Source organism: Pinus tabuliformis, chromosome J (assembly GCF_031772625.1).
Source record: "Pinus tabuliformis cultivar Carrire ecotype Pingquan chromosome J, CPIR1, whole genome shotgun sequence".
In the NCBI taxonomy this organism is placed as follows: Eukaryota; Viridiplantae; Streptophyta; class Pinopsida; order Pinales; family Pinaceae; genus Pinus; species Pinus tabuliformis.
Genome location: NC_142295.1, coordinates 1357281643 through 1357298656, shown reverse-complemented (window position 1 = coordinate 1357298656; position 17014 = coordinate 1357281643). Strand labels below are relative to the sequence as shown.

Sequence of the window (17014 nt, the reverse complement as noted above, 5' to 3'; positions counted from 1 at the left end):
AATATCAATCACCCCGGTAACATATAAGCAATTATAGATAGAATAGTAAACATTATATGCACAATAGAAGATAGCCAAGCATAATGAGACATAAATTTTTGGTAAAAGACCAGGAAAAAACCCAAAATTAATTCTTCTTCTTTAATTAATGTTTCGCATGAGATACATCAGTCCAATAGTACACCCAACAACCAATCAAGTTCAATCTCTTAATTCTCAAGTCAACCAATCAAAATTTAGTTAATAGAAATAGAGAAAATCAAATCCGATACAACAAATCAGTCTACAATAGAGGGCCAAAATTTGACATATGACAACTCGGTCAACCAAAGTCAACAACATGCAACTTTCAGTTAAATTCAACAGCCAAACTGCCCAAAAAAATTCAGTCAACCCAACAATAAATAAAGCCTTCCTTCCTTAATCAAACTCGATAAAAAAATGTTCAAAAAATATCAGTGAAAGATGTCAGCCAACTTTGAGGTCAACCTTAGAAAATATGCCAAAAAAATTTCAGTCAAGGTCTCCTTCAATTTGACCTTCCAAGATAGCCAATAAATTCGGTCAAACCAAAAGAAAATATCCCAAGTTAGTGGTGGTCAATGCAACACAAAATAGTCCAAAACAGAAAAGTCAACTTCGGTCAAACATCTCTCTCTCTCCTCATTTGCATGTGTGAAATCTCCCGATAGTTTTTAGATCAAATCAAACCTTTGATGTGATGTGTGATGTGATGGATGATGCCAAATTAGAAGTCAACGAAGGTCTATATATAGTTGAATTAAGAGGCTCATTTTATCATGTTGGGGTAACTTGTAGACTTTCACTGGGTTGACTTGTCAAACACAAAATAGTAATTTTCCTTTGACCAATTTGAATTTTCTTTTGAAGTGAAATGGTTCTTCCTTGGGGTAGTTGGGCTTCTCCTTTGGGAAATTCAACATGTAGTTGCCAATTTTAACACTCCCTCTAAGTTAGGGAGGAATTTCCGGCTACATCATAAGTCTCATCTTAGATGTACATGTCTCAACATAAGAGAAGCTCATCTTGTTTCATCTCATCTCATTTGAACAATGATGAATCAATTCATAGAAGAATAATAATGATCCACATGACAATAGGGGAGACCGATTTACCACAACCAAGTCCATGGCAGTCATAAATGACCTTGGTAATGATCACACAACCTATGTCCATTGAGTTATCTTGACCGAACTTGATCCACAATAATCAGGTGGTAGAACACCTACATCTAATACTTAAGGGAGATCAATTTACCACAACCAAGTCCATGGTAGGCGCATCTGCCCTTGGTAAATATCACACACATCCAATTCTCCTCACCCACTCGCCAGATGGGTGGTAATCCCGACAAGCTTAACCAAGTCCATGGCCCTTTGGTCAATAATGACACAAAGGTGACTTATGGGTAGGATACATACTATGGCATGTACTCAACCAAGTCCATGGCTATAAGGAGTACCCTCACATCTAAGAGCCTCGATGGTCAATCCCCCCTCACCAATTCCATGGCTAGTCGTAAGACTAGGGGAGAGCATAAGCTCAATGATCTCAATTAGTAGTGTTTCCTCTCAGGGAGGGATATATTATCTTGCACTCCAAGATGCTCTATAAAGAATAGGAACTTCACTTTCGACAAAGGCTTTGTTATAGGCCATTTTGTCGCATCTGGTCAATAGGCCTACAAACCGAATCAATCAATATCCATGACCATGTGGTCATCATCCCTTCACAAATCCATAAGCATGACCTTTCCAAAAAATTTGAGTTTATGGGATTAATTACTCAAAATGAATATTTTTAGCCCCAATACACCCTGTCCCTTTAGCCACCCATGTTCAACGCTAGTTTCTCCCTTCTGCACCAACGCTAGTTTGCACTAGTTGCTCCCTTCAGTAGGTGCGCTGATTCTAGATATTTGGGAAAATTAAAATTAATTATGAAGCTTCCTCTTCGAGAAGCTTCAAAGGGTTGTTTTAACTATTTACCATGGATAAGAATCTCGAATCCTATCTGTCCTACCTTGGAGACTTCACCTCCTATCCCTTGAGCTCATCCTCTCATATAAGTGGATCTCAAGCTCATTATGGTAAATAGAAACTACCATCCCTCTCCTATAAATTTACTGCCATCCATAGCATTAGGGTTAGCTTTTGGAGATTGATAATACCCTTATGCTGCTGCCTTGAATCTAAAGGATTCATCATCTTCATGTATTAGGGTTGATATTGAGGTGTTCTTTGTGACAAGGAAGGGCAAGCCAACTTGGGGAGACATCCACAATGTCATCTACTATTTATGGTTGTAAAATATCTCCTATTTCTATGAATACAAAGAGTATGTTGTTTTCCTATATGTTTTGTGTTATGTTTACATTCATGTATTTCAGTGCCTTGTTGATTCATTAAATATACATGTTAGACTATGCTACTTGGTTGTTGTAGATCTGTTGCTTGCTTTAGTAGTGTGTGCAAGTTCTAATTATATAACTTAGAGCTACAATTGGAGCTTACAAGCAAGGAGGAAGGAAAGCTTGGTATAGATTCGAGGTATGCCTCTTTCCCATTCTCTATCTTATCTAAGGAAAACTATATATTATTTACCTTATGTTGTTCTAGACTAGTCCACTAGGTCTAGGGAATTCAACTTTGTCCGCAATCATAAATTATTTATAACATGCTTGGTGAGAATGTCTGCAACCTTCTCATCAATCGAGATGAGTTGGAACCTCTCTACTTCTCACAGTACCATATCTCTGATAAGTGGTACTTTATCTCAATGTGCTTCCACCTGTCATGGAATACTGGATTTTCTGAAATTCGGATCCCACTTTAATTTCCAGAATATATCACATTCATATCAAGCACCTACTCAAATAACTCCACAAAGAGATTTTGACACTAGGCTACCTCATGGTTAGCCATACTAATTTGTGTACTCTGCCTCGGCTGTACTAAAAGTGATAGATTTCTGCTTCCTTCTCATCCAGAAAATCATGGCAGATCCCAAGCTAAAACAACACCCTAATGTGCTCTTCATGTCAATAATGCTCCCATCCTAATCTACAATCTCGGTCCATAGTTTATTATCCCTTGTATATATTTCAATACATGTTTTGCGACCACCCAGTGAGCATGCAAAGATTCCATCATGAATTAACTCAAGGTGTGAATAGAAAAACATATGTTTGGTCTTGTGTTGACCAAAAACATCAAAGCCCCAATCAGTTGTTGGTACAAAGAAGGATCCGCTAGATTTGTTCCCGCAGCTTCACCACATAACTTCTTAAAGTTTTCCTCCATTAGTGTGGCCATGGATTTGCAACCCACCATCCCAAATATCTCCAAGAGTTTGACAACATATTTTCCCTGCTAAGGAAAATCTCTCCAAGTCTCTACCACACCTCTAAGCCCAGGAATAGTGCATCAACCCTAGATCTTTCATCTCAAATTCGAAGGCAAGCTCCCTCTTACACTGGATGATCAAAGGTTGTGCTCATGTCATGAACAAATCATCAACATATAAAACCAAAATCAAAGGCATACCTTGGAAAACCTTTAAGTAGAGGTTCAAAGTGACACTGCTTCTAGTGAATCCCAACTTCATCAAGTATCCATCGATTCGAGCATGCCAAGCTCTGGGGGTTTGCTACAATCCATAGAGGGATTTCTTCAGTCTATAAACATGGGTTTCCCTGTCATGTTCCTCAAAGCCCTGTCGTTGTTCCATGTACACCTATTCCTTAAGTATGCCATAAAGAAAGGATGTCTTCACATCCATTTGACGAAGACTCCAACCCTAATTAGAAACAAGAGCAATGACAGACCGTATGGTAGTGTATCAGGAAACAGGTGCAAATATCTCATCATAATCTTCTCCCTCTTTCTGGGAGAATCCTCTTTCCATGAGCCTCTCTTTAAACTTTTCAATACTACGATCAATTACATGTTTGATTTTGTATAACCACTTGGAAGTCACAACAAACTTCCCCTCAAGTCTCAAAACCATCTCCCATACATCATTTTTCATGATGGACTCATATTATTTAGGCATGGAATCTCTCCAAACCTATTCCTTCACCACTTGTTCATGGTTGCAAGGTTCATATTGAATAATTTCACTCATCAAAGCAACATATCCTTGATATCTATGAGGTTGATTTCTCTCTCTAAAGGTGCCCCTCGGGGCTAAGTGTCTCTCTGCATCATGTAATGTATCACGAAGCCACAGGGGTATCTTCCTCATGGGAGGATCATAAGATGGAAGATCCATAGTGTCCATTGGTGCCATAGGCTCATCTACAAGGTCAAGTTCATGCATAGATGGCTCAATATCTTCATCCATGTATCACCTCTTATCTTAGAGATGACAAGGATAGGAGAGTCAATTTCTTTCCCAAGAGAACATCCTCATCAAAGGTCACATCCCAGCTAAACTCAATCTTCCTTTGACTTGACACATATATTCTATAAGCTTTAGAATTTTCACAATAACCAACAAGGGTACCTTTCTTTCCTGAAGCTTCCAACTTGGACCTCTTATCTTTTGGTACACAAAAGTAGACAGGGAAACCAAAGATTCTCAAGTGTCAAACTTTTGGTTTCACACCTGTAAAAAAATCTTCAAGAGTCTTGTCTCCCAAGCCTTGATGAGGATTCCTATTTTGGACATACCCAACAATATTTGTAGCTTCTCCCCATAGAAACATAGGAATATTTTGATCATGAATCATGGCTTTGGTTGCTTCCAAGATGAACCTGTTTTTCCTTTCAGCAACTCCATGTTGTTGAGGGTTGTATGGAACAATCACCTCCCTCTTAATCCCGACATCTTTGTATAAGTCTTTGAATTCATTGAAGTGTATTCTCCTCCATTATCTGTCCTTAGGATCTTGATCTTCTTTCCAGTTTGATTTTCCACAAGATCCTTGAAGTCCCTTAATATGTCGAAAGCTTGATCCTTGGACTTGAAATAGTAGATCCAATTTTTACGGGAGAATTCATCAACAAATATAATATAATATAAGTATCCTCCGAGAGATGTCAATGGCATGGGTCAAGATCAAAATGAATGAGTTGTAGAATCTCTTTAGATTAACTGCTACTAGAATGGAATGGTCCCTTGATATTCTTTCCACTAGTACATCCCTAACATGCACCTTCATGATCCACCTGAATCCTAGGAATCCTTGTAACCATCCTGCTCAAGTCAAGCAAAGCCTTGTAATGAAGGTGTGCAAATCTTCAGTGCTAAAGCTCACACTGATTAGTAGTATCACAGACCAATGCTTGGATTGGCCATCCACAGACTCTGTATAGACCTTAATTTCTAACTCCAAGTGTGAAGGTTGCTCTCAAGTTAGATCTCCTTGGACAAATAAGGAATTTTCCATTAGTGAATGCAACTCTAAATCCTTGATTTGCCAAAGCAGAGATGGAGACAAGAATCTTCTTCAAGCTTGGCACATACAACACATCCTGTAGATGAATGGTTTGACGAATCTCTAAATGAAAAGAAATGGAACCAGACCCTTTGAAAAGATGAGAAGAATTATCCCCAAGTAGAATTTTCAAATTAGTCTCCCTCTCAAACAAATTTGAGAGGAATTCACAATACCCAGTGAAACGTCTAGATGCCCCACTATCCACTAGCCAACTATCAATGTTATCGAAAGATGAGCTAGAAAGAGAAGAATATGATAATATTCAGATTGACTATTAGCAACATTATTTTTCATACCTTATGTTCTTGGACCTCTTTTGATGGCATTGGGTCTCTTCAACACTTGCATGGGCAACAAGACCTCTTCCTCTCCTTCTATTGTTGAAGTTGTTGGTGTTGCCATTGTTGTTGTTACTACTAAACATTTGAGCATTTCTTCTATCAAGACAATCTCAGGAAATGTGGCCAAATTTATCACACCTGTAGCATTGAACTTTAGACAAGTCCCTTCTATTATTATTGAATGTTGGGGTTGGCTTCTTTGGATTCCATTTTGAAGGTCTTCCTTTCCCTTGTCCTTTCTTCACATTGTTTGCAAAGGTTGTAGGCTTTCCTTCTTGTCTTTGAATTCTTCCTTTGGAAATCAACCTGGATTCATCTTCAGTGCAATTGCATAAAAGCTCATTAAATGTAGGGAGATATTTCCTGCAACTAATGCTTTGTCTCTCAAGACACCGGGGTCCTCCGAGGGTCATTTGCATAATCTCTCTATCAGGGATGATTTTTCCAATGGAAATAAGTTGATCTCTTTTTCGAGAGATCCTCATGAAGTCTGTTGTTATAGATTCAGACTTGTTCATCTTGATGTCATGGAGTTGACTCTTCAAAGAGATCCCAATCAATTTTGACTTTATCTAAAATATAAGAAAATATTACTTCCCATAAAACAAATCCAATAACCCATATATATATATATATAAACATTTCTAAAATGTACATGATAATTATGAGTAACAAGGGAATCATATCTAAGCTAGAGTAGTAGCAGAATACCATATCCATGCATATCATATCTTTGTTTAGTGTCATACACATGTCTTACGCCAAGAATAAGAGAACATATATAGTAAATCTAATCTAAACCCTCAAATTCACATGCTCATGGGTCATCCTAGTAATTATCAGTTGGTTGCCATAGTCAATTTTTTTTTTTTTTTTTTTTAACTTTAACTTAGCTATATTTATTTAATTTAGCTATATTTGACGTCCCTTTGACACTACGTACATCCATCTTCAACAATCAATATTGGCTTAATAGGCTTAATAGGCTTTTTTGGCAGGTTAACCCAAGGTTGACCCTCCCCCCTTGGTCAGCACTGATACCGAACTCTTCACGATACAAGAGGTAGGGATGGGTATCAAGAAGTTGGGTGTTGGAAAAGAAAAAGACTTAGCTGAACTCCAGCAGAATATCTAAAGTGGGGCTCAAAGATTCTTGCACCTCACATTACCAAAATCTTCAACAACATCATACAATAAGGGCTCCTCACAGATTGGACAACTAGAATGGCAATACCTCTTTTCAAGAGTGGTGACATCAATAATCCCTCCAATTATAGGACCATCATGATAAACCCTTTGTTTGCAAAGCTATTTGGAAGCATGCTAGAAAACAAAATTAGCAAGTGGGCAGAAGAAAGAGATAAGCGTGCTAAAGGGCAAGCAGGTTTTAGACCTAAACATTCCACAATTGATCATTGCATAACTTTAAGGCACATCATTGAAAAATTTTGGGAGAAAAAGGAAGAAGTCTTTTGTTGCTTTGTTGATTTCAAAAAAGCGTTTGACTCGGTTCCTAGGGATAAATTTTGGCATAGAATGGAGGAACTTGGGGTTCCTAAACATTTGAGAGCAACTGTGCATAGGCTGTATGAAGAGGTAAAAGTCAAAATTAGAACTTCAGCAGACATTTCTGAAAGTTTTAGAAGCGATATCGGGGTCAAGCAAGGTTGCCCACTGTCTCCTACCCTTTTTGGTTTATATATCGACAAGCTCGAGGAGTGGTTAAATTCGCAAGGGGGTGATGGTATCTATTTGTGCAAGTTTGTTATAGCGCTTCTTTTGTATGTAGATGACCTTATTCTAATTGCTAAATCGGCTCTTGGTTTGCAAGAGCACTTACTATCCCTTGAGTATTTTTGTAGAAGTGTGGGGATGCAAGTCAATATCAGCAAAACGAAAGTAGTGGTATTCTCTAAGAAAAGAAAAAATAACCAACATAAGTTCTACTTTGAAGGCAACATTTTGGAAGAAGTTGCGGATTACAAATACCTTGGAATTGACTTAAACAAAAATATAAACTGGAATGGTTGTAGAAAGAAAAGAACTTTGGGGGGTTGGAAAGCATTTTATGCTTTTTAAAATAGGTGTAGAGAGGCAGAGTTATGGGACTAGAAAACCACTCAAACTCTTTTTGGGCCTCTAGTGATTCCGGTGGTTCTCTATGGTTGTGAACTGTGGGCTAGCAGTACCTCCGATATGCAGTGGAGACAAATTGAGAAAATTCAGAAGCGTTTGATTCCAAACAAATTTAAGATTAAAAGTGCAGTTCCTTATGATATCTTGTTAAGTGAAACAGGGACTGCTCCTATTGAAGCAATTGTTATGGTGCAAGTCATACGGTATTTAAAAAAAATTGAGCAAATGGAAGAGGGTAGATGGCCTAAGGTTGTTTTTAATGATAGATTGTGCAAGAGAAAAAAAAAAACTTGGATGCAACAAAATAACAAATGGTTTAGTAAATGGGGTATTTGCTTGAACGCATGTCCCATAAACAACAAAGAGATAAAAGCTTTTATAATGGAAAAGTTCCACAAACGTACTTGGGATAAGGAGCTAGGAAGAAAGAAAAAATACTATATTGAAGTGTTTAATCCCACTCATAATCATCAACCAAAAGCATACATAGAGGCCAATATATCTTGGACAGCCAACATTCTTATTACTCAATTAAGGACTAATTCTCATCAACTCTGTTGTGAAACAGGGCGCTGGAAAAGGCCAAAGGAAGTGTGGGAGGAAAGGATATGCATTTTTTGTTCTTTCAGAAAAGTGGAAACATAAAAACATTTCATTTTAGAATGTGAGGCCTTCAAAGACAACAGGGAAAGTTATGCAGATACGCTGACAGTTAGCTCTTGGGATATTCTATTTAGCGAGGGGTTTGTCGAGATGTTGGGAGCATTTATTTTGAAGCTTCACAAAAAAAAGGCCGAATACATCAAGCAAAGGAAGAAGCAATCTGTCCCATAAACTATCTTTAGCCTAGTAAACGTTAAAATAATTTCTTCCTCTCTTTTTTCTAGAAAATCCATTTTACCCATCTTAAGATTTAACCATTTTTTAAGTTAGACGAACGCTATACCGGCTTGTTAAAATTCAAACCAAGGAATGTAAAACTCTCTCAAGTTCTTGCTTTCAGGCGAGAAGAAAATGAATTCCGTAAAAGATAGGATATCCACCAAATTTGCTAATGTTCAAATACAAATACCACCAGCTTCACAAACATAGCCTACTAAACAACTATTTATGGGTTTGCAAGAGACACGATCAGCAGGTGGAGGAAGAAAACAAGCAAAAACTTTCATGGATGCTTTGAAAATGGAATATTGATTGCAAGCCTGGGTTGATTCGCCTCGTCAGGACTAATGATAAGAATGCTCTCTTCTACAAGGCTTGCCTTAGTTTACAGGATTTGGACAGCCCGCTGCTCGGCACAATCCTCTTACATTCTGGGATTAACCACCAAAGCCGCATTGTCAGATGGTACTGAAACCCCAGAGCGCAAATCCAAACAGTGGTTCGCTCTTCCGCCATTTCCTGAGCAGACTCGTGATGGGTCGCTGGCACGGAAGCTGCTTGGATTGGATGGCCAACGCAGCAAGCTGACGGCCATTAAATGGGTTTCCTATTGCTGTCCCGACCTTCGTTTGAGTGCTGTTCTGAAGTTCTTCAGCAGAAAACAGGTGAGCATTGCACTGGACAAAACGCATTTACAGTGCAGTGAAAATACGTGTGCTCAGCATTTTCAGTGCCTTGTAAACTCAGTCCTTTTAATGCTTTAGATTCATACCACGGAAAGCTCCGATTCCCCGGTTTGCAAAACCCCACTTGGTTGAGGTAATTCTGGATCTATGTTATGAGAAATCTGACTAGGAGAATCGTTTTTCACTCCATTCCTTCCCCTATTATCATTCCCGTCTTGACAGTGCACCAGAACATTAACAATCAATTTTATATGTATATTGTACGCTGGAAGTGGGTAGGTTTACTTTTCTTATCCTGCAAAACCTCTAGCGATGTTTCTTAATCGGTTCCTCTTTCCCTTTTCCGATAACATAGATGACATTGTAGCGGTGTTTCTAGTTAATAGTAAATGACTTCTCGGGATTGCAAACCATGATCGTTTGTTCAATTACAACTCGATGACCTCTAATCCATAACCACTTCCCTAACATACTCCCTAATCATGGCCATGAAATCAGAATGAAAACTGCTTCGTCGATTGCCTTCAAATTGGTATAAATATTTCTTTAAGCAGCTGGAATAGATGTCCTAAGCCATGTCGTAGACCTTCCAGGCCATGGTGAGCTCATGGGTGCCTAATGAGCATGGAGTTAAATTTGAGCTCTCCAATTCAAAATAAAAAAATCATTTCCATAGGTCATGTAATGACAATGAGCAGTTGCTTGCTTTTGTTGTGTATCTGTTTTCCCTGTTTCTCGTACTTCAGAAAAGTAAAGACCATCATTGAAAGAAAGAAACATCAGTGGCAATGTGGGAGTGCCAAAGGGATCCCCTTGATAGAAGAAGCAAAACAAGACACAAAGGAGGAAAACCAAAAGGTAAACCCTAGTGAATGAAAAGAGATGGTCTGCTCCATCTCCTTGTAATGGCAGGGGATGATCACTGTTGAGAAATCTAGGGCATTCAAAGTTAACAATTTCTCTGCTTGATAATTGCTTGTGATTCACATTTACTTATTTTTGTTTGTTAGCTTATTAATGTGTTCTTTCATCAAGACAATTACTAGTGTGCATAATAAAAGACAAGTGACACAGTATGTAGGCTTCTCCAGCCAGGGCTAAAACCTCTCACCTCTTGAGAGGAAATTCCTATCAAAATTCTTCTTCTAGATCTTCAATTGGTAAGTACCAAGACCATGACACAGACCCTTGACTCTAGTATCCTCCCAAGAATCTTGTCACTAACCTTGATGCTTTACCTCTTCCTTCCTTCGCCTTTCTTCTTGATCTAGAACTGCTCTCCTCGACTCCTTCTAGAGAAACTCGGTCTCTATCCTTCTTACTGCTCCTTCTCAGCTTTCCCTAGAGAATCTCGGTCTCTAGGTCTTCACTGGTTTCCTTTAGAGAAACTCGGTGTTTAGGTCTTTAGTTCGACCTCTCAGAAGAATCCTTCTCTTGCTGTTCTAACTTCGCATTGCCCAGAAGAAACTTCACTGTCAAGTCCTTTTTGCTGATCCAGAAGAAACCCTAACTTCGCATTACCTAGAAGAATCTTCTTTCTCTTCTTCGCACTTTTGTTTTCCTCCTTCTTCGCACTTCTGCTTCTTCCCTTTCTTCGCACTTCTTACAAGTCGAGTTACTTGTCCAAGGTGTGTCTTCAAATGAGGCCGAGTTGGGCTATTTATACACTTCTTCATATGACCTTTAGGCCGACATGATTGTTGGAGTTAGGCCAACTTCATCTAGAGAGTTCTTCCATCTTTGTAGGCCGACTTGAAGAGGATAGATGACAAGTTCTTGGAGGATACTTTACATAAACAAGATAAACCTTTTACAAAGTGTAACATGACTTCATTTACATGAAAATGACTCTAGTATTTTATGATTAGATGAAAAATAAATCCTAAAGACTCCCAATGGGAGTCTTGACTCAAAAACAAAATCCCTTGCTCATGAAACCCATGAAGCAAGTCAATATAATAATTTTATTTTTCTTATTTACATCTCATTACATAAAATCATAATTGTATGTCATTATGAAGACCGAACTTAGTTACACTTTTCAACACTCCCTCTTAACTAGGGAGGTATTCATAATGGTACTTGGACTTTCTCAATCTGAAGAATCTCTCATAAGAAGAATTCGGATTTGTAACTCATTTGTATAGCATCATATTAACCAACATTGTTATATAGCAAGGCCTTGACTAACAACTCTATCTCTCCACAAGATCAGAGCACAATGCTGGCGAGACCAATGATTTATAGACACACTCATCATTGTCTCTCTCGGAACATACCCCACCCGGGTTCTCTCAGGATATGCTCCATGAGGACTATTCTTTTCTTGGACTCCCCAGTCCCACAAAGAATATCGGTCCTCCACGACTACTCTTTCATGGGATGCCCTATCTCATCCCCTAAGAGTATCAGATGCCAAATGATTACACAATCCTCCATTCTGTTTTCCCAGGTGAAGAACAAAATGACATATCTATCTCTCCTTTTCAATTTAGGAGGACATATTCCATTTAAAGGAATGTACTCATTCTTATCACAAAGGAATGTACCTAAGCTCCCTGCCTAGGAATTTTCCAAGTTTCTTTCAAGTAAGAAACTTCTTTTTGGGCTCCCTCTTAACCAGGGACCTATCGTAACTCCTCATGTGGAGATCCTGAAAAAACTAGCTGCTTGAAGAACTCCTTCCTTTGATGTCATGAATTTCTTCTTTGTCAAGGAGTCTTCATCTTTTGGGAACTTCTACATAGGGCACATATCATCCATCACTTTTGTCCATGAGTCAGTCATGTCCTCAACTCATCAAAAAGTGATCCATCAAATTTTCCATCTGGCTTTGCTTTATGTCATTCTACTCTCGTGCCATATTTTTTCGGAGGGACTTTACATCCTTCTATATGGTTGACTTGGAAGTCATCCACAGATTTCCCTTTGGTAGTTCTACATAAGCTCATCCAAATATTAGTTAAAAAATAATCAATGAACACATCAAATCAAGATTACCTTTGAGATGATCTTTCACCATGACATCTTCCTGTAAGTATCAACATCCTGCATGCAGATTGACACATCTCCCACAGATATCCATTATCAAGGGTCTTCTATCTTTTTCTGACTCCTATGAGAGTCTTCACATCCTTCCGGGAGATATTCTAGTCAAATCTTCTTGGACTTCGGATGTTGAATGCCTTCTACCATCGTTGCATATTATCATGATCTCTTCCTCTCTTTTCTCACACTCTTCATTCCTAGGAGTTTCCAATCAGAGTTCCTTGATTGTAGCCAGTTTCCTCATGATTCATATGAGGACATATTATGTTGATTTCATCTAGTGCAATTTATGCTTTGTTGCAATCCTTCAGAGGAGGACATCCTTTCTTCTCTTGATCTAATTTCCCAGGATGGAAATGGTGATCCATATTATCTGCAACCATATGACATGACTTTCATAATAATCTATGTAAGTATATATACCTCATCTTCCTTTCGATCATCCAAACTTCCTGTAGCAACTTCATTTGAACAAAGGAACTTCTTCCTTTAGACCCGCTTTCCCGTTATGTCATTATACCATCATCCCTTGAATCCCATGAGTTGGAATTCCTGATGAAAACCTTTCTTTCCTTTCTAAATCGGTGAATCCTTTGATAAGGATTCCATTAGATAAACTCGAGGATGTTTCATATCCTTACCCGACAAATGTTTTCTTTATTGACTATGATGATTCCAGTTGATGATGACCTCTTGCTTCTTTCTATAAGTATCAGTAGGATTTGTGCCAAACATACTTTCTGCTTCCCATATCATGAGCTCTTCTAATGCTTCTATCGCGACGCTTCTTTCTAATTTGATGCATCCTATCTTATTTACATTGCTTCCTATCTATAACTTACAAGTGAAAAGGAACCTTCTAATGAAGAAGATAATCTCGGTCATAGTAGAGATCTTTTTGCTTCTTCCTTCTTGCGCTTCTTTGTCTCAGGTTCTTTCACTTCTTTAGTAGAATAGTTGTTAATTTTAGGTATGTTCTATGCTGATAGCAAATTTTCTTCAATTTTCCATATTACCTCAATATAATTCCAGATTAGTAGTCACATTTAGCATGATAGTAAAATGCAGATAGAGCATAAACATAAATTGCTGAAGACAAGCCAAGACAAGAGGACACAAGATGTGGTGCTAGCCAGGGACAAACCCCAATGTGGGGAAACCCTTGATCAATTCTTCTTATATGTTCTTCAATAGTTCAGCAGAGAGATAGAGATAGTACATGTACATCAGAAGTCAATCTTTTGACTTATCTAAATAAGAGCAGAGATATTCTCTAAGAAGATAGCATATGAAGTAGCTGATCTGAGCTGGGTAGAAGGCATACTGCTTCAACTGATCCAAGGTGACTCCATCACCATGCTACTCCTCACTGTGCTGCACCTCACTGTGCTGTACCGAATCATCATGCTGGACCTCCTTGTGTTGCATCATCAAGCTATACCTTACTATGGCCATCATGTTGCATCTCATTGCAACACTCATTATCACAGTGCTGCACTTTGATACACTTGTGTTGCACACCCTTGACTGCCCTTAGCAGCCCTTGCTATGGTGCTATGGCCTGCAGCCTAGCACATAGCAACCCTTGTAGCAAACGTATCCCAGATAGTGTCCAATCATCATTAACGCAACAACATTTAACCTATAGAAATGTCAACACTTGACAATGTTGCAATGCTGCAATTCTGGGACTGGTTAGGGTACTAACCACAGTCCCTAACAACCCATCAAAACTGGCCCAGAATTGCTCCTAATGACTGCGGTTGTCCTCCAATGAGATGCTGCCCTCCACGCTGTCCCTTTGAGGTAGTTTCAAGCCCAATGCTTTTACCTATCTCCCTAACACAACTGCGACACCCAAACAGTCCCAGACAGCAATGTTGTCTTCTTCATAAACTCTGCCTAATTAACAACACATGCCAACACTCAAACACATTCATTCTTCACGCTGTTATAGGGCTCCTTCTGCTGCGGCTAGGGCTCTTCTCTTGCTGCAGCTGGGGCTCTTCTCTTGCTGCGGCTAGGTCTTCCTTAGATTTGTGGCTAGGGCTCCTAGACTGTGGATTTAAGGCCTCCTCATGACAGTGGATTAGGGCTACCTTGCTGCGTATTGAAGCTCCTCTAGACAGTGGATAGATCTCCCTTCAATCTGCAGCTAGATCTTGCTTTTGCTGCGGATGAGGAGCCTCTCTTGACTGCGGTTAGGGCATCCCTCTTTTGCTGCGTATAGGGTCTCCTTGCTGCGGAATGGAGTCTTCCTTTTCCAGTGTATAAGGCCTCCTAGACTGCTGCCAGATGTCTCCTTTGAACTGCGGCCAGACCTCCTCACTGCTAGATCTTGCTTTCAACTGTGACTAGGGCACATTGTGACAGCTGACTTAGGGCCTCATAGATCAACTTTGTAGGTCTCTTCTAGACCTGCGTTTAGAAGCCTTCTCCACTGCGTTAAGGCCTTCTTCATCATGACAACGTTAAGTTATCTCCTTTAGCGTAGAGCTTCTTTACATTAGGGCAGCGTACCCCTTCTTGACTGTGGCCAAAACATCTCCTTTCCTCCTGCATCTAGGGCTTCATCCTCTTAGATTTCTCTTGCCACTAAAACCCAAAACAAGTGGAGAGAAATCAAGAGTGAAGTGTGTCTAAATGATTATCAAGCCACCTCCTTTTATATTAAAACGTTGAGCACAAGTGGAGGTTATTTTGGTTGCTGGCCGACCTTGACGAATTGTCCCATAACACAAATAAATTCATATCTCCATGAATACTTATCGGAATTGGATGATCTTTAGATCAATCCTACAACTCTCGATGAGAGGAATCCAAGAAAAATATCAGCTGCCATAAATAAGATGACCCACATGGAGTTTGGCCCTAGTTGCCAATTTTAACAATATTCTTCTTCCCTGCCCCTCTTACGATTATGACAATATTTCCTATAATGCCCAAGATTTTGACAACCATATCATCTTTCCTTAGCCATGTTCTTCCTTTTCTTCTTTGGAGTACCAAACTTTCCAAATTTTCCTTTTCGTCTTGACACTAATTGCTCCCTTGTTAATTTTAGGTATGTTCTATGCTTAGAGCAATTTATTTCAATTTTCATAGTTAGCTCAATATCTTTTCCAAATTAGCAATCACATCAACATTAAAGTAAATTGTAGATAGAACATAAACATAGATCACAGAAGACAAGCCAAGACAAGAGGACACAAGATGTGGCGTTAGCCAGGGACAAACCCCAATGTGGGGAAACCCTTGATCAATTCTTCTTATATGTTCTTCAATAGTTCGGCAGAGAGAGAGAGAGATAGTACATATACAACAGAAGTCAACACTTGACTTATCTAAATAAGAGCATAGATCATCTCTAAGAAGATGATACACGAGGTAGCTAAACTCAGTTGAAGACAACTGCTTCAAGTGATTCTCCAGGGTAACTCCATCGCCTTGCTGCACCTATTGTTGTGCTGCTCCTCATCATCATGCTGCACCTCACTGTGTTGCACCATGCTGCACCTATCATCACTATGCTGCATCTCATCATGCTTCACCAATCACGACTGTACCCATCACTGTACTACATCATGTGCCATTTCTCCACCATGAACCATTGCTGCACCATGTACTTGCTGCACCAAGTATCATTGCTGTCCCAAGTATCATTGCTGCACCATGTTGCACCATGTACTTGCGGTCCCATGTGCCATTGCTGCACCATGCTTGCCACTGCTGTCCCATGTGGCTCTGCTGCACCATGCTTGCCACTGCTATCCCATGTGGCATTGCTGCACCATGCTCGCCATACTGTTGTCCCATTGTTAGTCATTGCTGCTCCTATGATTTCTTGCTGTCCCATTCCTACAACAACCCAAAAATCATGCCCAAAACATACCTTGAACAACCTTAATGAACTGCGGCCTAGTCAAGGTAGATCGCTGCCTCCTCATGTTGCTGTTTTGGGCATATGGCAACCCCTAACACTTCCACACTGGTCTGTTTTGGAGTGGCTAGGCCTGTGGCCTACCACAGGCCTTTGCTGCACACTAAATTGCATGCTTCAACTCATTTTTCTAGGGTCCTTCGACTGCTGCAATTCTGCACTTGTTAGGGTACCCAAACATAGTTCCTAACAACCCTTCAATTTGCCCAGAAGTGTCCTCCTTTACTGCATCTGCCCTTGTAAGAGGGGAGGAGACCCTGCGTTGCAATTTCTGGGCAGTCTAGCCCTCACCAACAACTTTGGCCTACCTCCTTTTGCTGCGGCTTGCTACATCAAGCCTCCTCTTAACTGCGGCAGCTCTTCCAAGAGTCTGCACTCCTCCCAAACGACCCTAAAACAATCCCTATGGTTGTGATATGACAACAAGGGAACTCGACCCCTTCTCCAGCACTTCGGACCCCTAAAAAAAACCCTCCAAACAGTCCCTGAATTCCCACGCTATCCCATGACCCCTTTA

At 39.6% G+C, this 17014-nt stretch overlaps 1 protein-coding gene across 2 annotated transcripts in view; it reads left to right on the top strand.

Annotated features, from left to right (window-relative positions):
- The first annotated feature begins 8930 nt into the window (after positions 1 to 8930).
- Positions 8931 to 17014, top strand: part of LOC149232425 (RNA pseudouridine synthase 3, mitochondrial-like) — a 253207-nt gene continuing 245123 nt past the window's right edge. Inside the window, exon 1 of one of the 2 annotated variants that reach the window (XM_089379403.1) lies at positions 8931 to 9488. In XM_089379403.1, coding sequence (XP_089235529.1) covers positions 9171 to 9488 — 318 coding nt within the window. In that variant the 5' untranslated portion in view covers positions 8931 to 9170. The remainder of the gene's footprint in view (positions 9489 to 17014) is intronic. The other variant, XM_089379402.1, reaches the window with a different exon arrangement.